General features: G+C 35.7%; 3 protein-coding genes across 3 annotated transcripts; 1 reads left to right on the top strand and 2 right to left on the bottom strand.

The window, feature by feature from the left end:
* Positions 1–1151: 1151 nt before the first annotated feature.
* LOC133516038 (uncharacterized) lies at positions 1152–7599 on the bottom strand. Its single transcript, XM_061848726.1, has 2 exons — positions 6621–7599; positions 1152–1745 (listed from the first exon to the last, which is right to left on the bottom strand). The coding sequence occupies exon 2, from the start codon at positions 1684–1686 to the stop codon at positions 1207–1209; it is 480 nt and encodes a 159-aa protein (XP_061704710.1). The 5' UTR covers positions 1687–1745; positions 6621–7599; the 3' UTR covers positions 1152–1206.
* LOC133515838 (uncharacterized) lies at positions 7595–9015 on the top strand. The gene is made up of 2 exons (XM_061848430.1): positions 7595–7789; positions 7874–9015. Exon 2 carries the CDS (start codon positions 7963–7965, stop codon positions 9013–9015), a length of 1053 nt encoding a protein of 350 aa, XP_061704414.1. The 5' UTR covers positions 7595–7789; positions 7874–7962.
* A 564-nt stretch (positions 9016–9579) lies between these two features.
* Positions 9580–21907, bottom strand: LOC133516037 (uncharacterized). Its single transcript, XM_061848725.1, has 3 exons — positions 21770–21907; positions 21137–21607; positions 9580–9662 (listed from the first exon to the last, which is right to left on the bottom strand). Exons 1-3 carry the CDS (start codon positions 21789–21791, stop codon positions 9640–9642), a joined length of 516 nt encoding a protein of 171 aa, XP_061704709.1. The 5' UTR covers positions 21792–21907; the 3' UTR covers positions 9580–9639.
* Positions 21908–22674: the final 767 nt, after the last annotated feature.

The following is a 22674-nucleotide window of genomic DNA, read 5'->3' as shown; positions in this document are numbered from 1 at the left end:
TAATTAGTAGGTAGGTAGATAGGTAAGTAGGTATTAGGACGATGGGACTCTGGTGGATAAATAAATATATAAATATTATAGCACATTATTACACGAATCGACTTACAATTTACTCGACAAACTGAAAGCGGTGAAAAATAGAGACACTACTCCTAAAATATGTGTGATACCTCATTAGATTCATAATGATGTCTAGAAAAATGTATTTGAAGCGTTTATAAGCACACAATTAATATCAAAACTTATTAACAAAAAAAGGGGAAAAAAGTATATATTTCCATTTTCCCAATATCTCAAGAAATAATAATATTTAAAAAACCTAAATTAATATTAATAAAGAGGAGGATATTTCCAATAGAAAAGTCCATTCTTTTAGAACTGTATCTTCATTATTTGTACATTTTATTCAACGCTCAAAATAAGTGTTCGCGCGTGATTTTGGGTATGGGCGCGCGGTTTCAAAAGCAAGTACATCACATTCCACGTCCAAGGTGTCAGTGATGCACACACACAATGCAAGTTTATCTATTTACAGTATTTTAGTATTTTAATTGAGAATTTTATTTTATTTTTATTTGAGAAATTATTTTTGTACCAAATTATTTTAATCTTAATATTAAGTCATAATTTATTGTATTTTTCCAATGTATTCATTGTACGGTCACGCCTCAAAATATCCATACGAAAAAAGCACATTTTTCTTATCGATATTTTCAGACGTGACTGTACCTTGACACTTAATTTATAATTATAATTGACATTTTGTATTGATTTAATTTTACAATTTATATTTAGTTTTAATGTAATACGACATTATGTAACTATTTTGGACGTGTAATTACTTTTATCAATAAATATATGAAGATGAATGAATATTGAATATTTTTTAAAAGGTATTAATTGTCAGAAAATAATAGTTACAGATTATTTTTCAATAAGTTAGGAAATTGTTTACTAACAAAATTTTCTCGAACTTCATCGTTATTAACAAAAAATGTGTAAATGATTATCGTAAAATCATTTTGTTTTATGGAGCTCGTCTTAAATACATGCTAAACAAGATCACGTTATAAAAGTTTTGAAAATAGTCTGGTTATAATTTAGTTTTATATTGTACAAGTTTACTTTTGTTGGTGATGGAAAGATGCAGATTCTTGATATAAACATTTAATTCGGAAAGTTACATGCTAACGTTATTATTTCGGATTATTCTTGAGGGATGCGCGCGCGCGATCGTGATGGTGGTTGTATCGGCTCTGGCGCGGAGTCGTCCCCCGCGCCCTGCGTTCCCCTCTGTCGCCTCACGCGGTAGGACCGGTCCTTGACATCCTCCCCGCCCTTGGAAGGACTTGCAGCTTCTTCCAAGACATCAGAATCCTCCGTCGTGGTTGGTAGAGGGCAGACCTTGTTAACGCCTCTTCGTTCAACGCCTCGGTAGGTCAGGAAGTCGGCGACTCTGGCCACTCCGTCATCGCCGGGGTAAAGTCGCTGAACTCGGCCGAGTCTCCATTTGAGTGGTGGCAGATTAGGTTCTTTGAAGACCACCAAATCCCCTTTCTTTAGGTTTATCTGCCGGGAACGCCATTTTGTTCTTTGTTGCAGTTCGGCCAGATATTCTTTTCTCCATCTTTCCCAGAAGTTGCACCGGAGCTGTTCGACCAACTGGTACCTTGTGCGAATGTTCATGTTTTCAGGCTTCTGCGGGCTTGGTAGTGACGTCAGCGGCCGCCCGATGAGGAAGTGCCCTGGGGTCAAAGGAGAGAGGTCGTTTGGGTCAAGTGATAAAGGAGTTAGGGGTCGGGAGTTAAGGATCGCTTCAATTTGAGTGAAAAGCGTGCTTAACCCCTCGTATGTAAGACTAACATTCCCTGCTATACGTTTAAGGTGAAATTTTGCACTCTTTACGCCAGCCTCCCAGAGGCCGCCAAAAGTTGGAGAGTATGGGGGATTGAAAACAAACTTTATGCCCCTATTAGTCGCAAAGTCAGTTATGCTACTTAGGTTTGACTGCAACACTCTGCCTAACTCATTGTTTGCTCCGACGTAATTTTTGCCATTGTCACAGCAGATGTAATCAGGTTTACCTCTTCTAGCGATAAATCTCTTAAGGCAAGAAATGAAAGCTTGGGTCGTGAGATCACTGACCGTCTCAAGGTGCACAGCTTTAGTAGAGAAACAAATAAAGATGCACAGATAGCATTTTGTGGTTCTACTGCCGCGACCTGTTTTGCTGGAAATCATGAAAGGGCCAGCAAAATCGGTTCCAGTAACCTGGAAAGGATAAGATTGAGATACCCTAGCAGTAGGTAGGTTACCCATTAATGGTTCCATCGTCTTACCTTTCATCCTGACACAAGTGACGCATTTATGCACAATGCTTCTAGCTAGCGTTCGTCCGCCAATAGGCCAGTATTTTTCTCTGAAAGAGCTGAGAAGCAGTTGAGGACCAGCATGGAATAACCTTAAGTGCTCACTTGACATCAGGATTTTGGTAAGATGGTGTTTTGATTTTAATAGAATAGGGTGTTTGGCATCATAATTAAGGTTCGCGTGTTTTAAACCGACCACCCACTCGCAGCAGTCCCTTTTCATCGATAAAGGGAGATAATTGCAGAACATTGGACCTTTTAAGCGACTTGTGTTCTTGAAGTGCATTTATCTCAAATCCAAAGGACTCCTGCTGAGCGGTTTTAAGAAGGAAGGTAAGAGATTGATGAAGTTCAGTTTCATTAAGAGAACCCACAGTTTTATTCTTATGATTTTTGCAGTTGTTTATGAACCGGAATACATATGCTAATGCTCGCTGTAGCCGTAAAGGATTAGAATAATTTTCAAATTTTACGATAATTTGATCATTGTTTTGGACATGATGGGCTTTTATTTCAGGTAATTGACTTTCTGAATGCCCAGTTAGCTGCTGAGGCCATTCAGATTCAGGTTTCGACAGAAACTGAGGACCGTTCCACCACAGCGCAGAATCAACAAGCGCGCTGGGTTCAATGCCTCGAGAAGCCATGTCCGCTGGATTAAGGTCAGTCGGTACATGTCTCCATGATTCGCGTTCTGTTAATTCATGGATTTCATTCACTCGGTTGCAAACGAAAGTCTTTAAGAGTTTTGGCTGAGTTTTAATCCATCCTATGGTTATCGACGAATCAGACCAAAACGTTTTAGTGTCAACTTTGCACCGCAAAGCTTCACAAACCTTTGTTGCAAGCCGTGCTCCTAGAAGAGCAGCACATAGCTCGAGCCTGGGAATAGTAACAGGTTTCAAGGGGACCACGCGCGTTTTGGCGCATAATAGGTTGGTGCTTACGTTACCTTCATCGTCAGTTGAGCGTAGATATACGCAAGCGGCATACGCGTTTTGTGAGGCATCCACGAAACAATGAAGATCTATGGAGACTGGGAAAGAGCACAGAACAGATCTGGGAATTGACAGTGCAAGCAATATGTTTAAGTTATTGATGATCTTATCCCACGTCTTTTTTATGCCGTTTGGGACGTCCGAATCCCATTCCAATTTAAGTTCCCAAAGCTTCTGCAACAGAATCTTAAGTGTGATTGTGCACGGGCTTAGCAACCCCAAAGGATCGAATATTTTACATGTATTCGATAAAATCATGCGTTTGGTGACCTTATGTTCATTTTTGTCTATATTTATTTCGAATCTGAGAGTATCGGTACTAGGTGCCCACAATACTCCCAGTACACTTGACTCTTTTGACAAATTATGAGAGTCAGATTCTGTGGCTTCCTGAAATATTCGTGGACAATTTGTTTTAAATTTGTGTATAGGAAAACCAGCAGAGTTAAGAACCTCGGTAACTGTTTTTAGGATGTGAGCTAGTTCGCCCTCCGTCGCGGCACCTGTCAAGAGGTCGTCGACGTAAAAGTCGTTTTTTATTACCTTAGACACGACAGGATCAGAACATTCCATTGCTAGATGAACTAGGCACCGGGTGCTTAAGTAAGGTGCACATGCAGTACCGTAAGTTACGGTGTTCAGCTGCAGAGTTTTAAGTGGCATGTTATCCTGCTCTCTCCAGAGAATAAGCTGGAGATGTCTTTGTGACTCATCTACCATGATTTGTCTATACATTTTTTGAATGTCTCCAGACAACACGTATTTATGCTGGCGGTACCGAATGAGTATATTGAACAACTCATCCTGGACTACGGGGCCAACGTGCTGAATGCTATTAAGCGACTTGTTTGATGATGATTTCGCTGACGAGTCGAAAACGACACGCAAGCGCGTAGTTTCGCTGCGCTCACGGATCACAGCGTGGTGGGGCATAAAGTACCCGAATTGAGGCCTGCTGATCTCAGTTAAGTGACCTAGTTCCTCGTATTCACGAATAAATTTGCAATACTCATTTTTAAAGTGAGGATCTTTATTAAGTTTTTTCTCAAGGCTATAGAAGCGCTTTTCAGCCATGCTGTATGAGTCACCAAGTGCTACCTCTGGAGTCTCTTTAAAGGGCATGAAAACTGAAAACCTACCATCGTTAAGGCGCTTCGTGGTAGCAGTAAAGTAGCGCTCACAGAATTCGTTATCAGCTGACAAAGTTGGTTTTGAGGTTGGAACTTCTTCAAGGCTCCAAAACTTTGCCAATTGATCACTGATCTCTTTGGTGAAGTTACAATATACTTGTCGCTGTGGTTGTAGATCGGTATTATAAAGACGACCTGCCACAATCCAACCTAGCTTGGTTTCGACAAGCATCGGCTTTTCTGGGCCTAGTTTTATGTTATTGTAACACAAGAGATCATAGAACAACTCTGCTCCTAATAACATATCAATTTCTGAAGGGTGGAAGAAGTTAGGATCCGCCAGTTGAATGTTATGAGGTATGTTAAGTTCCGTTACATTTATTGGGGAGTTAGGGAGTGTCCCTGTAATGTCAGGAACCACTAGACACTTAAGACGTGTGCCAAAATCATTTACACATGATTGTATTGTCACTTCGCAGCTGTCATATATAGGAGTTTTTTGTTTCATCAAGCCGAATATACATGATGTATCCGTACCATTACTAACGTATCCAAGTTTTTCTTTCAGGTTCGTCGTGATGAAGCATGATTGGCTACCCCCGTCGAGGAACGCACGTGCAAGGTAAGTACAATTATTTTTAAGATTTATGACCTTGATTACGGCGGTGCCAAGGACAACTTGACCCGAAGAACGAGCCGGCAGGGACACAGGTGAGTAGCTACAATGATTTAAGGTAGTATTTGTTTCAGGTATGTGACTATCTACATGCAATAATGTATTATGTTTGCTTTTGCAGGTCTTACATGTACCCAAAATCCGACATTCATTTGTAGCGTGCCCCCAACGCAAACAATTAGAGCAAAGTTTTAATTTAGAAACCTCAGCACATCTATTTTCAGGTGACAGCTGCTTAAAAGAAGGACAATCTATAATCCGATGCTGCTGATTACAAAATGCGCACGAAAATGTCGGTTTGGCGCTAGCAGAGGCGACAAAACTTTTTAATGTTTTATTATGAGGGTATTCTTTATTTTTAGGTTCAGGTTTTTGATTATTTTTATAGAAATTAGATTTACTATCGCGTTTGTCGCTTCTGCTGATCGCCATTGTCTCAAGGATGTCAGCACGGTTACGCAAAAACTGCATAAAATCGGATAAGGTCGGTAAGTCCTTGAATGTGTTTTTATGCTCCTCCCATTTAGTGAAGGTAGTTGCATCTAATTTAGTAGACACTAAGTATATAATGAGAACATCCCATTTGTCAGTGGGCTGCTCTAAAGTATCAAGCGCTCTTAAGTTTTTTGACACATAGTCTATCATGAACCGTATTGCTCTGTGAGACTCACTTGAGATGCATTCTATTTCAAATAACGCTTTTAAGTGGTTATTGATAAGAACCTTTTTGTTATCGTAACGTTCACGTACTAAATCCCACGCAACAGTATAATTTTTTGAGCTAAACTCTAATGATTTGATTATTAAAGCCGCACCTCCCTCCAATGATGACCTCAGATAATGAAATTTATTTATGTCCGATATGGAATCATTGGAGTGAATTAACGACTCAAAAGTGTCCCTAAATTCGAGCCATTTCAAATAATTTCCGTCATAAGTAGGTAGCTTTATAGTGGGTAGTTTGATATTTGAGTTTTGATGATGATGACTACACGTATTAGAACATGTCGAGCGAGCAGAGTGAAGGCTCCCTTCCTTTTCTTCATTAACTTTAAGACGCGTGTCCAGTATATGCTGAGCTAAAGATAACGTGCTATAAAAAACGCTTTCAAAATTATCCACCTCACCGTCGTCTTCCTCAGACGATAATATTTCAATTTGAGACTGAACTTCATTAAACTCAAACAACAAGTTTTCAATTCGTTCTAAACGAAATTTCAATTCTTTAAGTTTTAAATCACTTATTTCCTCTTGTTTACATGCATTTATGACAGAAACATAATCTTTAAATCGTGTTAAACGACCCTTAATAGTGCCCCGCAATTTAGTTAACTCTTTCAATTTCTTCCCGTCAGAATCAACGCCAGAAGTTTCAACCATTTTTAAGAATAAAAGCGTAACGTAATTAATGAGTTAAGCAAAGTAAAATGTGCATCAAACCAGTTACAATGAAGTAGCAGCCGCGCGCCGTGTAGACACGGTGAGACACTGTGTCGTGTGCAGTGCGCTCCGATAACGCGAGCGACTCGACACGCTGAGACACGGTGCCGCGCCGTGCGATTCACAGTGCACGATGACAATGCAGACAGCAACGGCCACTTGCCGGTTACGTAATCGGTTCGCCTGGAATGTTCGGCGAAAACAATTGGCAAAATGATTTTTACTACAATTATGTTTACGATTGATTTTAATTTTAAGCGAAGAGATAATAAATCGAGCAACTTATAAGGGCGTAAAGATGTTTTGCTTTTAGAAATAAAGTTTTAAAGATAAAAGTGTAAATTACGAAAATGAGAAGCCTTTTTACAAACAAAGAAATACAAATTATAATTTAAATGTCACGAAATCGCTGCGCTTTTATTTATGATGTATATATTTACGTGTAAATTAAGCGTTTAGCTATAAAATTAAAGTATTTAAGCATTTATTTACCCTCGTAGCATTAAGCTGTGCTTGATTTTAAGTAAACACTTTTAAATAAAGGCTAGCGAAGCGGAAATGATGCAAATGCTTACGATTATTAAGAGCTAAACCACGTAAAAATGTATATGCACCGTGGTGTACATGCAAAAAAGAAATTAACTTCTTGATTAACACGACACTTAATGCACAAAGAATATTAATGTTACACACTCGTAATCAAACTCGCAGATCACACAAACTTGAAAAGGGAATATTTAGGAAATAAAGAAAGGACAGGGCTACTCATCTGCAATAACGCTGACTCGCCGCGATGTAGGTGCCACTATTCACTCATGTCGCATAATATGCAGCCCAGCTTCTAGATGCGTCGTATGGCGAAGTTTAAATTATGTCCGTTAAATAACGAGTTTTGGTTTAACATGTAGTTTCCTTCTTCATGTATTATGTGTCTTAGTCACGGTCGCCACTTTTGTTGGTGATGGAAAGATGCAGATTCTTGATATAAACATGTAAATGAAGCCTTCTCCTTCATTCATTGTATATTTTATCTGTGACACTTGTGTTTGAACTGACATATAGTTTGACGTGTCAAATGTCAAGGGAGTCGTTGAATAAATAACGTTACATGAAGAATAAACTAAAATATAAAGATATACGTGGAATATTAGCCTTAAATGTTGTTTCTCTTTTCAGGTAAGAGTTATAGTTAAGTTTTTGTCCAATGAAACATGCATACATTGTACCTTTGTTCTTAATAAAAATGTACTCTCTTTTCAGAGCAACACAAATTGGTTTTTTATTTCACCGTGTCTCAACGGACACAATAAGATATTATAAAACAACATTTCTACGGCTATTGAACAACCATGGAAAAACTTAAGTTTGAATTTGTTGTGAAAGCGGGTGAAGATCCGAAAACAAATGTATGCTGCATGACGTCGATTACGAATGCCGACAAGAATATTTTTTTGATTCCTGAGAAGTTGCAACCAGTAAGATTGCACGAGATGATTATTAAAACTCCAGCATACGAAAAGGTAAAACTCACGTTACAAAGAAGACATGATAAGAGACAAGTATGGATATCGATGACACCAGAACAGCTCGAGGTTTATATGGATGAAGACGGAAATATGCAGTTTCAAGGATATTTGTTAGAAGAGATTACAGTTAGACCTCAACTACAAGCATCAGCTGCGGGTATTTCAGAAGAGGCCCTGGCAAAGATTTTGGAAAATTTTGCTGATAAAAAGAAGGATATATTCAAGCATCAGAACGTAAAGAAGCAGACCGAGAGAATGGTTTTAGATAAATTTACCAATAAAACGACGAATGCAAGTCAATGGCTAACTACTTTTGAGACTGAGTGCCGTCGTGTAGGAATAGAAGAGGATATACCGAAGATTGAGGCGCTGAGGTTGTTTTTGGAAGATTCCTGTTTGGACTGGTACAGGTCAATGATAATTAAATTTACAGTGGACTCAGAGTGGTCGCAATGGAAGAAAATGTTTTGTGAAACTTATGCGGACAAAGGTTGGTCGCCGGTCAGGTATGCAATGTTTTTTAGATATAGACAGGGATCTTTACTTGAATATGCCATAAAAAAAGAAAGGCTTTTGCTAGAGATAAATAAAAGGATGGATAAGTCTACGTTGATAGATCTTATTGCTATTGGCTTGCCAATATTTGTGGCTGATAGGTTAGACAGAGAAGATCTAAAGGAAACCGAGGATTTATTTAATAGTCTCAGAGGTTTAGAGCACTTGGTGAGCAAGAAAATAAGACTAAAGAGAAGAATGGAAAGGACTATCATCCATGCAGAATTTGTGAAAAAGAAAATAAAGGAAACCGGTATCATCCCGAATCCTTATGTTGGTTTAAAAATAAGAATAATGACGGACCAAAACGGGAGCAAATAAGAAGCGTTAATCATTCAGAGTTAGAGGTAGAATTAAATGAAATAGATCCAAAAAACTAGTGTTTCCGCCATTAATTAAGACTAAGCTATTGTTAAATAATACTTTACAACTTCTAGGAGTTTACGATTCAGGGTCTAATGTATCTTTGATTAATTCGAAGTTGTTACGTATTAAAAATAACACTATTAGCAATAAGGGTGTAACTGCTAACTTGAAAACAATTAATGGCGCTAAAAAACCTATAGGAATGGTGACTTTAAGGATAAAGATTTTTGATATGGAACATGATGTTAATGTGTTTGTAATAGATGAGGAAAATTTTGACTATGATTTCTTGATTGGGTTAGATTGCATAGGGAAATTTCACCTCACTCAACATGACACTTTGGAAATTACACAAAATACACTGATGTTAGGAAAAGAAAATAATGAGAAAACAAGAAATTCCGGAAATGCTATAATGTATCCCTGTGTATCGAGTCCCGAGATAGGAACAAAAACAAATATGAGCTTAGAACATAAAAATGTATGTTTAGTAAAAGAAACTCAAAATGAAACAAAAAATAGATATGAAATAAACTTTAATGAACACATAGAGGTTGAAAACTTTGTTGTTGCAGTGAATCATCTGACTTTGCTGCAGCAATCTGAAATAGATGAACTGATTAGCAAATATACAGCACTTTTCGCAAAAGACAAGTTTGATATAGGTACAGTGAAAGATTATGAGGCACACATTGACTTACAAATAGATAAATATTGTAGTAAAAGGCCTTATAGGTGCACAATTGAGGATAGGAAGGAAATAGAACAACAGGTATCACAGCTATTACAAAAAAAATTAATTGAGGAGTCCTATAGTCCTTTTGCCGCTCCAGTAACATTAGCTTACAAGAAAGAAGATGGGAGAAAAACAAGGTTGTGTATAGATTTTCGAGACCTAAACAAAATTGTAGTTCCTCAATCACAACCGTTTCCACTAATTGAGGACTTAATGATTAGAACAGGGAAGTGTAAATTTTTTTCAACACTCGACATAAACTCAGCATTTTGGTCAATCCCTATGAAGGTTGAGGATAGAAAAAAAACTGCTTTTATTACGCAAGAAGGGCACTATCAATGGACCTGTCTCCCTTTCGGTTTAAAGACCTCACCTGCCATTTTTCAGAGAATACTGAGCAGTATTATAAGGAAACATGAGTTGTCGGATTTCGCGGTAAATTACATTGACGATATTTTAATATTTTCAGAAACATTTGCAGACCATATAAAACACTTATCTTTGCTGTTGGAGGCAATATCCAAGGAAGGGTTTAGATTGAAATTCTCAAAATGTAACTTCGCACAAAATTCGGTAAAATATTTAGGCCATGAGATACAAAATAATACTATATCTCCGCTGAAAGATAATTTAATTGCCATTAAAGATTTCCCAACACCAAAAACACAAAAAAATGTTCGTCAGTTTTTGGGTAAGATAAACTTTTACGGGAAATACATTCCAAATATATCGATTATATTAGATCCTTTACATAATTTATTAAGAAAAGGACAGACATTCATATGGTCAGGAAAATGCCAACAATCCTTTGAGACCATAAAAAAACTACTGTGTTCAAAACCAATTTTAGCAATCTTTGATCCGGATCTGCCAATACACATTTACACGGATGCATCAATCCAAGGCATAGGCGCGATCTTGAAACAACCGCAGGATAATGCAGAAGAGAAACCATGCGCATATTTTTCAAGAAAATTAAATGACACTCAGAAAAAGAAAAAAGCTATATACCTTGAATGTTTAGCGATAAAGGAAGCAGTAAAATACTGGCAACATTGGCTTATGGGGAAAAGTTCACAGTTTTCTCTGACCAAAAGGATGAAAGCTAGGCCGGATGAAGAATTAGGAGACCTGACATATTACCTGTCACAATTTAATTTTGAAGTAGTTTATTCTCCGGGAAAATACAACTTAGAGGCAGATTGTTTGAGCAGGAACCCGGTATTAGAGCCAGGCGAAAGTCAACATGAAATTTTAAAAATCGTTAATTTTATCAAACTAGAGGACATAATAAATGACCAAGATAATAATGAAGATATAAGACAAAATAGAAACAAACTGAAGCTAAAAGATCATGTATACTATAAAAAAAAAAAAAAAGATAAGATTATTCTAACTGAGGATTTTTGTAAGAAGATAATTGAAAACACACATAATTATTACTGTCACATAGGCATAAAACAAATGGAAAGCAAGATCAAACCTTTTTATGTAGCAAAAAATTTATCTAAGCATATCAGAGAGTTTTGTGACAACTGTAAAATTTGCATAAAAAATAAATCTAGAGGCAAATATAAATTTGGATTAATGTCACATTTAGGTCCTGCTACATACCCATTTGAAATAGTGTCTATAGATACTATTGGTGGATTTGGTGGCTCACGCTCCACAAAAACATATTTGCATTTACTTGTAGATCATTTTACAAGACATGCCTTTGTCTTGACATCAAAAACACAGAATGCTAGTGATTTTATAAAGCTGGTTCAAAAAGTTCCTCAGGGCAGTAAAATTGGTATGATTCTGTCTGATCAGTACCCGGGTATAAACTCAAGAGAATTTAAACTCTTTTTAGAACATGTAGGTATACCCATTATATTTACTGCAGTAAATGCTCCATTTTCTAACGGATTAAACGAGAGATTAAACCAAACTCTGGTCAATAAAATCAGGTGTAAAATTAATGAAAGAAAGGATAAGTTGGCATGGACAACCATTGCTCACGAATGTACCCAACGGTATAATGAAACCGAACATACAGTGACAGGATTTTCTCCAAAATATTTGCTGGAAAGACAAAGTGTAGATATTCTTCCGGTAGAATTGAAGCAAGGAGGAACGTGGAAGAATTTAGTAGAAGATAGAAAAATTGCATTAGAGAATACGATAAAATCACATAATTACAATAAACAACAATATGATAAGAACAGGAAAATGTGTGAGCTCAAAGTAGGAGACTTGGTATACGTTGAAAACGGAAATCGCTTAAATAGAAAGAAACTGGATGAAGTAAAAATTGGTCCGTTTAAATCATAGAAAAAATATCAAACTCGATTTATAAGGTAAACACGGGACACAGGAAATTGGAGTCAAATTTTTTCCACATAACTAAACTTGTTCCAATATCAAAATAATTTTAAGTACCTAGGTAGTATAGAATATGTATAAATATCATGATATGATATTTCTGAGTGGGAGGGGGAGATGTAAATGAAGCCTTCTCCTTCATTCATTGTATATTTTATCTGTGACACTTGTGTTTGAACTGACATATAGTTTGACGTGTCAAATGTCAAGGGAGTCGTTGAATAAATAACGTTACATGAAGAATAAACTAAAATATAAAGATATACGTGGAATATTAGCCTTAAATGTTGTTTCTCTTTTCAGGTAAGAGTTATAGTTAAGTTTTTGTCCAATGAAACATGCATTTCATGCATACATTGTACCTTTGTTCTTAATAAAAATGTACTCTCTTTTCAGAGCAACACAAATTGGTTTTTTATTTCACCGTGTCTCAACGGACACAATAAGATATTATAAACATTTAATTCGGAAAGTTACATGCTAACGTTATTATTTCGGATTATTCTTGAGGGATGCGCGCGCGCGATCGTGATGGTGGTTGTATCGGCTCTGGCGCGGAGTCGTCCCCCGCGCCCTGCGTTCCCCTCTGTCGCCTCACGCGGTAGGACCGGTCCTTGACACCTTGATTTTAAATTTTTTATTAGTTTTCACTATTATTCTAATTTTTTTTTTAAACAAAGTATTAATTTTACTAAACATTTTATAACATGATCTTGTTAAGTGCGTATATAAGAAGGGTTCTACGAGGCGAAATGTTTTTACGCTAAAATTTTTTTTTTTAAATTTACAATAAACACAAAAATTCGAGAAAAATTTGCTATTTAATAATTGCCTAACTTGTTGAAAAAATAACTTTAAGATGAATTCCCGACAAGATTAGATTTTTTGACATGTTTAAAATACCTTTAAAATTAGTTAATACCTATAAAATTATATATATATATATATATATATATATATATATATATATATATGTATAATTCTTTTAATAACTCACTTTTTTCCAAAAATATAATAAAGTTATAAAGATTACATTATTAACTAATACTAAACTATACAAAACAATATTGAATGTTACGTACTCTCATTTTTATGCCGCACACGTATCCTGAAAATGAGACGCGGAAGGCTATGTATGTTCAGCGTTGAATAAAAAGTACAAATAATGGAGATACAGTTCTGCAAGTGTGGACTTTTCTATTTATACGACAAGTATGGAATATTGATACGAATTATAATTAAATGATTTAGAAGGAAAATGAAAACTAGAGTTAATAAAATAAAATTAAGTATAGAAAATAACCAAGAAATTAATAGAAGAGAAAATACAAAATAATAATAAACCCAACATAAACAAAGAGAACCTCCCGTCCAATAAATCAGGCCTGCGGCATGAATACTTTCATATCGGCTAACCAGGGACCCAAAATCTCAACTGCGAGCGCCACAAACTCATAGTCGTTGAGTACGGCCGAGGTATTTGCGGCGCTTGAGCATTTGGACCTGGTCAGCCGCAGCACCGGCTGTACAATGTGGGACTGTACAAAGGTGTCGACAGACGTTGCGTCCCACACCAGGGCCCTTCCTAACTAACTACTAACGTGGTTCCGTCGGGACGCTTGCCATCGTCTCTCACCTTGCCCACTGGTTCTAAAACTGTAGGCACAGAGACGGTGGCAAGTGCGCGACGGGCCAAATCGTTGATAGTGCCGTGGCGATATAGGCAGTCGGCGCTTTTAGCGCAAGAGAGGCCATGGCGGCCCAGCTGGTCCACACTTTTACCGCAGGCGTACGTGTGAGAAACATATATTCTGGACCCAAACCTCAAGCCTATTATTATTCTTAAGCTACTTGGGTCCTGAACCGTGCCAATCGCCTTCGAAGGGAGAGCCTGTAACCAGTGGCCCGACTCGGAGGCAGAAAGCGCTAGAATGCGAGCGCGTTCAAAATCGTCCGGGCTGTTTTCTATAAGTGAGGCATGGACTACCTCTAGACGAGGGCCCGAGGGGAAGCCCGTTGAATGTGCCTGGCGTCTGGGATGTCCGCACTCGGACACGACTGGCACCATGCTTCTCTGGCCTCCTTGAGGCTCGCTACCTCATCATCGTGTATTGGAAGGTTTAATTCTATTGGAAATATCCTCCTCTTTTATAATATTAATTCTGATTTCTTTTTAAATTCTTACTTTTTGAGATCATTATCTCCCCCAATGGGCAGTAAGAAATACCTACAGTTTTCCCCCGTTTTTAGTTAGGTAATAACTTTTGATATTTCTTATGTGCGAATAAACGCTTCGAATAAATTTTTTAGACATCATTACGAATCTAATGAGGTGTTACACGTATTTTTAGGAGTAGTATCTTTTTGGTGGTGGACAAGTTGTGTATGTGTGCGTATAAATGTATATTTTTAGCATGTTTGTAGGGGTGTGGACTTGTCGATTTTAATGATGTTATATATCGATAATCTCTATAGAGATAATCTGTATACAGCGGAACGGCCTGGCCCCATTCTTATTGGCAGTAAGGCCCGTCCTTAGATTTATATGTCAATGCCATGAATTGAAGCTTTGATATCTTCACTAAAAATGAACATCATAGAAATGTTAATAAATAATGAATGCTTTATGATATAATAAAATAACGCAATTATTTTAGTTGGTTTACGCCGGTGTACCATGGATTTCCGCTGTTGATTATTGTAATATCGACTCACAAAACATTCTGGTTAGTAAAAATATGTAAAGTTGTGTTATAACAGTTATCCGTTCATTTTAGGTATTTAAAATCCTTTCAAGTAAAATTAAAATTGTAAAAAATGACGATAGTTTATCGATATGATTTGATCGACATGACCACAACGTCCGGTTCCTTATTGTTAATCGTACATAAAAATGTGGCTGTGTGTGTGAGGCTACGATGACAGCTGGCTTAGACTCCATCTTTAGGAATATTATATCTATATTACTGTGGGACTTGGTAATTTTTTATGATAATTGTATTCCTATAGTATTGATGTATAATTCCGCTTCCCTTGTCTCGTCTTCGCAGGGACACCACCGTGGCCCCAGATAAACTAAAGTAGGTAAAGAGACATCTCCGGGCATACGTTTATGAGATTAGCGTGATAGTATAGTATATATTCATAACATAAAACGTTTAGGAAGCGCTGGTAGCCTGTTGGTGAGCTGTGAGTGTTTAGGAAAACAATCATTAGTGCAGGTACTAGCAATCTAGCTGATCATTCTGTGAAAACGGCCGCAGTAATTCAGTGGTTAAATTTTGCAAGTATAAATATCCGTGACTATTAACTTTCAACCAAATTTAATGGGACATTTTTTTTATATTTAATCATAAATATACTGAACGAAGCTAAGTAAACCATGTTATAGTAAAGTAACTAAAAATATATTCAAAGTCAAAGTCAAATCTTTATTGCGTACCACAAATCACATTAGATGGAACAAAAGGTTAAATTCGGCTTAAAATTTATCTTATGATAGCTTATAATTTTAAGATAAATAGTTAAGAAGTGTTAGGAACTCTATTTGTAGTTTAAACACATGAATACAAATAAGAATACATATAAAAAACAGAGTGTACTAAGTTAAAACGTACCTAATTTTTAGAACATGACGATAATTAGGAGATACATACTCGTACTTAGTTATTCCCGTATTTTGTTTTCATTATATTTCGTATACAATTTTATTGTTGACAGAACATTTATTATTCTTGAAACATTTTTTTAATTGTATTTATTATTCTGTTAAATGATATTATGGAAATATTAATGACGATCATAATTTATATAAATTCAGTTTAGCATAATTTATACTGTAATTTTATATTATGAGAATAAATATCTAAATCTAAATCTATTACTTACCTTTTTGGGGTTCCGTACCCAAAGGGTCAAACGGGATTACTGAAACTCCTCTGTCCGTCCGTCCGTCCGTCCGCCTGTCACCAGGCTGTATCTCATGAACTGTGTTAGTTAGCCACTTGAAATTTCTACAGATTACGTATTTCTGTTGCCGCTATAACAACAAATACTAAAAACAGAATAAAATAAATATTTAAGGGGGCTCCCATACAAAAAAGTGAGTCCGACTCGCACTTGGCCGATTTTTTTATTTATCTTTACTAACCATTTTAAATTTAAATTAACCTTAAGTTGACCTCCACACAAACACTATATAAAAGTCTACCTCCTCGGTACCACGGAAGTAATATTTGATTGATTAATTTTATTTTCTAAAAATAATAAGGATATCCCAAAGTTGTATAACGCATGAACCTTCAAAAAACATTTTTATAAAAGAAATAGTATTACACCGTTATTCCAAATTTTGCATTTGACATTCATTTGACCTCTTTTAACGTGGCGGCACGTGCCTTATTTGGTAATTTGTATCTAATCAGGCCGCGTAGCCAACATGCAAATCACTCACGCTCCGTAGGAATTGAAACGCAACTGTCACTGTCGCACTAATATAAAAGAGTGATAGAGAGACACAAAGTGTTTCGTTGTCGTAGCGATAGCGATTGTCACCTTGGCTAGGCCGGCTGAGGGCCTACCGAGAACATCGAAAGTCGTAAATTTCGAGCAACTATCTCTTTTACTCCAATTAAGGCGTCATTACAATGGCAGAGAGTTGATCGAAATTTTCGATTCTCGCCGTTATAGCCCGGCAATCATCTATAGTGTTGCATAAAGGTTTGGGTCGAATTGTATTGTTGAACACTAAACCCACTAACTTAATCATATAAAAATAAAGTATAAGCAAAATCCATTAATTTACGCATTTCACTTGGCAGAGTTCGATACTGAGATGCATCAATATGTCTCGAACATAATGGAATTTGTACGCGTACGGACCCAATTTACTTTCCTGCTGCATAAGGCGGTCTTACTCACCGGCAGGAACACAACATTATGAGTAGGGTCTATTATTATTTGGCTGCGGTTTTCTGTAAGGTGGAGATAGTTCCCCAGGTAGGTAGTTTGTTACAAAATTTTCTCATTTACACCCCAAAAGTCCCCCTACATTTAAAATTAATTTGTTTACGGTATATGTATGTCCGTCTTTGGGTCGCAGGATCCTATAAGGATTCATTTTTTCCTTTTGAGGTACGGAACCCAAAAACCAATAATAACCTAACAGTTCAATACACTGCGCAGCGCGTGATATGCCTTCGAAGAATTCGAAGTCACTTTACCGGCCTAGGCCGTCAATCTTTCTATTTTATTTACGTCGGTGGCAATCCAGCATACTGCCCGCCTAATTATTAGGAGTCACTGAAGCTTATAGACGCCTGCAACTCCAGTTGTGTTACATGCGCGTTGCCGAGCCTTCAAAATCCTGTACACTTTACATTCCTTTTTTAAAGAAGCCCCGAAAGAAAACCTCGGCATTAGGAAAATATCGAAAATCCATTGCCCCGCCTCGCTCATACCTCAAGCGCGCATAACAGGATAATTTGCAGCCTATTATTACGAATGTAAATCCAATAATTCCAGGCATCTTTGAGAAAATCTATTTCTGGCTTACAGTCCATTCCTAGGGTTATTATTTGCAGATGTCACATGTTTTTTAGATCATTATTATATTATACTAGCTCCTGTCCGCGATTTCGTAAGTGTAGAATGGTGATGATGATTGACAAAAACTATCCTATGTCCTTGCTCGGATTTCAATCTATCTCCATATAAATCGATTCAGCGGTTTAAGCGTAGCGAAGACGTAACAGTTATAGCGTTGTTAGTGATTTTTTAACCGACTTCAAAAAAAGGAGGAGCTTATCAATTCCACCGTATTTTTTTTTAATGTATGTTATTTTAGAACTCCGTCATTTCTGAAACGATAGGATAGAATATTTTTTGTTTGAATAAAAAAAATTAAACTGTTTATTATAATAAATTTAGTTACAAAGTTACATTTTTTTTTACTTAGCATAATCTATTGTCCTTAGTTGGTCCCATTTTTGTCGAAACCCCGTTTTGATGATGGGTTCTATGAGGAATCCAGGGAACTCCTCAAATCTCATAGGCATACATATATCGATTTTAGTATTTTCATCAACAAACCAAAGAATGTCCCTATAATATTTATTTATTTATTATTTTATTATTAAACCAAACATTTTCATCCAAAACAGTGTAATTTAATGAAGTGAAACTATTTATGATGACCAGAACTTTAAGAACGCATATTTCACTTTTGGTGATTTGTCCTCTTTATTATGTTTGAACTTGCTTAAGTAAGTTCTGAAGGAATATTTGTGTTAAGGTCTAGTTCTAATGATGGTTTCATGAGGTCTAACTCCTCAAATCAGATGGCAGTCGGTTTCGAAAAAACTCTTTGTGAGCCTTGGCAATAAAGCTAAGCTAAAAGAGGTTTAAATCGTAAACATCTGCCAATTCGATTCATGGTTTTATTCCTAGTTTCCTATTTATTCACGGATTTTAAATCATATTAGTTTCGTTACCTACTTATCCGATTCGGTTTGTCGTTGTTAACGTATTATAAATTTAAAAATTACATATTACAAATGCTTCACACTTGGTATAATTATGTATGTATCAATATATGTATGTTTAATGTGTAAGTTTATCAATATATATTATATATTAAATATAGTCATAGTTAAAAATGCATTTACTTTAAAATACACTGCACGTACTTAATCTTTCTGGCTTAACCCATTGGTTGACTGGTATATAGAGAATGCCTTAAGGCATTAAGTCCGCCATTTGTACCTTCCTGTATTGTGCAATAAAGATTAAATAAATAAATAACATAAAAACTACGTACTACTAAGCACTTAAACTAATCTTTGAATATTCGCTAAGCGTTTTGCAGCAATCATGAAAGCAAATTTCACGCAAATTTAAACAAGGGTTGAATATCATAATCTACTCCAATGATGTAGGTATGTATGTGTATAAAAGCTTCGTTTATAACTTAAGTATTAAATTCAATGAGCAAAATGTATTGCAGGACTTTATACTGTTGTTAATGGGTTCGTTTTGTTGAAGGTGATTAAAGTAATATTGAATATTTAAGTTAACACATCTAAGTCAGAGAACTTATAATTTACCAGATTAGTTTATATGTACACTAGCTGTTGCCTCTCTCAACCTCCATAGAAGAAGTATTTTCCAAACCGCTGAAAATGAAGTTTAAAGTATATCGTTTGAACAACGATTTTCTATTCCATTTTAACTCCCTTAAGGTTTTCTACCCCATTTAATTGTTCAATTGCTGTTTTCTAACAAGAACGTATCTTTTCTTGTTTTCTAAGAAGTTTCTACGATCGCACTTGTGGTGTAGTATATAATAAAAGTATTCATACCCGATTTCAACTTTCAATCCCTTTTTCAACCTCTTGGGGCATCATTATAAAAGCTTTCCTTGTTTTCTATTTAGATTTAATTTTGTGTTTATCTTGGTTTATCTAAGAAATTTATTATCCTCACAAAAAAAAATCCCGAAACAAACCTTCAACCGAAGTTTCAAAGAATTTGTACCCGATATAAACTTTCAACCCATTTTTAACACCTTAGGGCGTGAATTTTCAAAAACGATTTTTGTTGTATTTTGATCATGCCTTATTACAAAGTATCAAATCCTCCAATCAAAAAATGTTCTAACTCAATACAAACTTTCAAATCCTTTCTAATTCTCGATTTTCTATTCAATTTTAACTCCCTTAAGATTTTCTACCCCATTTAATTTTAAAAATCCCTGAAATAAGTTTTGAAATATTATAATAAAATACCTTTATACGAAGATTCAAATTCCTAGCTTATAATAAAACTTGAAGCCCATACAAACTTTCACCCTCCTTTTCACCCCCTTGGGGGTTAAATTTCTCAAAATCATTCGAATTTCTTGCAGACATTATAGATAACCAGAGCCCCTAGTATAAAATTTATTCGATTTCGTGACGTGACGTACGCGTTTGCGTTAAGTCTCATTTAGTATGGAATTTAGAAACAGCGCGCCAAGCGAAACGTTTTGGAAACTCAAAATCCCATACAAAATGAGACAACGCAAACGCGTACGCCACGTTACGCCGTCGAATAAATTTACACTAGGGGTACATACGTATACCTAAAGATAAGTATTAACTGACTAATTTAAAATTAAACACAATTTATAGACTTGAAACATTAAGAAACAATTAAATATAAATATTGTATCAAAATTTATAAACTAAACTAACTATAATAATGGAAATTAATATTAATAATAATTAGAAAAAACCCTAAACCTATGTACCCTTAGTATTAACTTGGTTTAAGTTAAATGTAAGATTTGCTAATATAAATCTTAATGGACTATTTTTATATCTATTTTTGTATTAATTAGAATAATAAAAATTAAAAATATGATTTGGAGCGGCCTACAAAAAGTGATTTTTTGTTGTTTTTTAATAGCTGTCTTTCAGCGGGCTCTATCACCCGTTATGGTTATCCCGTTGAAATATATAAAGAATACGTGCTAGTTTTGCTTACAGGACAATAACGAGTATTATAAATCGAACTAAAACTTATGTTTTTATTTGATTTTATCATGTCTCTATAACTATAAATACTATAAATACCAAAAAACGTCAGAATCAGAATATTACGCTCTGTATTGAGACAGGCAATGTCCTGAACAGATGGTGTCACAATCCCATCTGTCACACAGGTAATCATTACAGGGTTTCTAGATCCACAATACCGTAGGTACGGAAAGGAGAACAAGTTGCTAGTGAATAATTGTAGGTACATACGAATACCTGTTACTTGTTATTACGATCATGAGTAATTACTAATTAGATTTACAGACCTATATTAAATAAGTCATACGTAGTTTTCCGATTACCTACGTTTCTTCTATGTATATGCAATTAACTACATCTTAACAAACACCATATGGTCTAATAACAATTATTTTTTCAACTTCACACTTTTATTCACCTTTTAAAACAGAAAATCTTCTTTTCAAGGGCTGATAATCTTGGAAATCCCCTTCATTCATTTTCGGTATCGCATTTTTCTTATCAACGATCTCTAAAATGCTAGTGTCATTCTGGTGAAATTCATTATCTGGGATTGTAGTAGTATTATTTATACTGTGCTCGTCCAAAGTATCAGCCAACTCATCTTCGCTGACTTTATCACTATACTTTTTGTTATCAGTTTCTAGCTTAGCATCTTCTGGCGATTCAGTTGTTGCTTGTGTACTAGAAATCACTCCATTGTTAGATAATACGTCATCCTCGGGGTGATATGGATTATTGTAATCAGAAGCAGACTTTCTGAAGTCGTGTTTAATGCTTTTATATATTGGAGACATTACAAAACTGTTCAAAATTTTTATGGCGTCATCTGCTTCAATTCGTATTTCTATTCCGGCACAAATGGTATGTTGAATAAAATAAATAAATACTGCAATAAACATCAAAAATTAAAGGTACCTATTAGGTAGAAGTTTTCGTGCCCATGTCGATACATTGATTACCAGTGTAATGTTATAACCACTAATAGTGGTTATAACATTTTATTATCCACATAGGAATATTTTTAAACGCAGTTTTAATAAGTACTTACGTAATTGAATTAGATTTATCATGGCTACACACGAAACCTTTATGAAACTCGTTACTTTATGAACAACTGTAAACGCTCAACTGTAGACATATCATATCATCATATACTTTAAAGACACCACGTAGCGTGGAGCTTCAATTCAACGTAGATGCTCCTTTTTGTTATCTAGTTAGCAAAACAGTAAATATGGAAGGTAGAGGCAAGGAACAAAATCTCCATATACCAAAAAGTGTTCGACAAAATACCATAAATAGGTGGCGCTACAATACTTAGAATACTTGAGAAAAAAATCTAATTATAGACAGCGCACTTCACTCCGTCAATGACGCCTAGGTTCTTAGCTACTCTAGCGCTACTCTGGAGAGATTTGGAACTATTATTTATAGCTGACAGCTGGACACTTTTGCAACAATTCTGCCTAAGGAGTTTGTGTTCCTTGCCTCTACCTTCCATAACAGTAAACTTCTAATTACAGAAATTATTTGACAAAACGTGACACGTTTATTTAAAAAAAATTACAACATATCAATAGTTTAACACAACACTCTTACCACATAATGTTTGTAACTTTGTTAAAGTAGAAGGCCAAATTACGTCACGGAGCATTAAACAAAATCAATTTCAAATGCAATCGTTTTTCATCTAAAGTAATAAACACGACGAGTGTGACCAAAATTTTTTTCTATATAAAAAAAATAATTAAACTCCAGTTTTAAAAACTAATTGTAAATAATTTTATTAGTCTAGTTATGGTGTGATGTGGGGTTCCCATGCCGTTGTATACTTTTTACATTGTACATTACGGAGGGTTAAAACCGCCAGTGGAATAGGGTCCATGCTGCAGGCCGAACTGGATGTTGGTGTTCTTTTTATAGGCAATTGAGATTTTTTAGGTAAGTGTAGTT

The sequence above is a fragment of the Cydia pomonella genome, chromosome 3 (genome assembly GCF_033807575.1).
Source record: "Cydia pomonella isolate Wapato2018A chromosome 3, ilCydPomo1, whole genome shotgun sequence".
Lineage (NCBI taxonomy): Eukaryota > Metazoa > Arthropoda > Insecta > Lepidoptera > Tortricidae > Cydia > Cydia pomonella.
The sequence above is the reverse complement of the archived record's forward strand: the minus strand, read 5'-3'. Positions and strand labels throughout refer to the sequence as shown.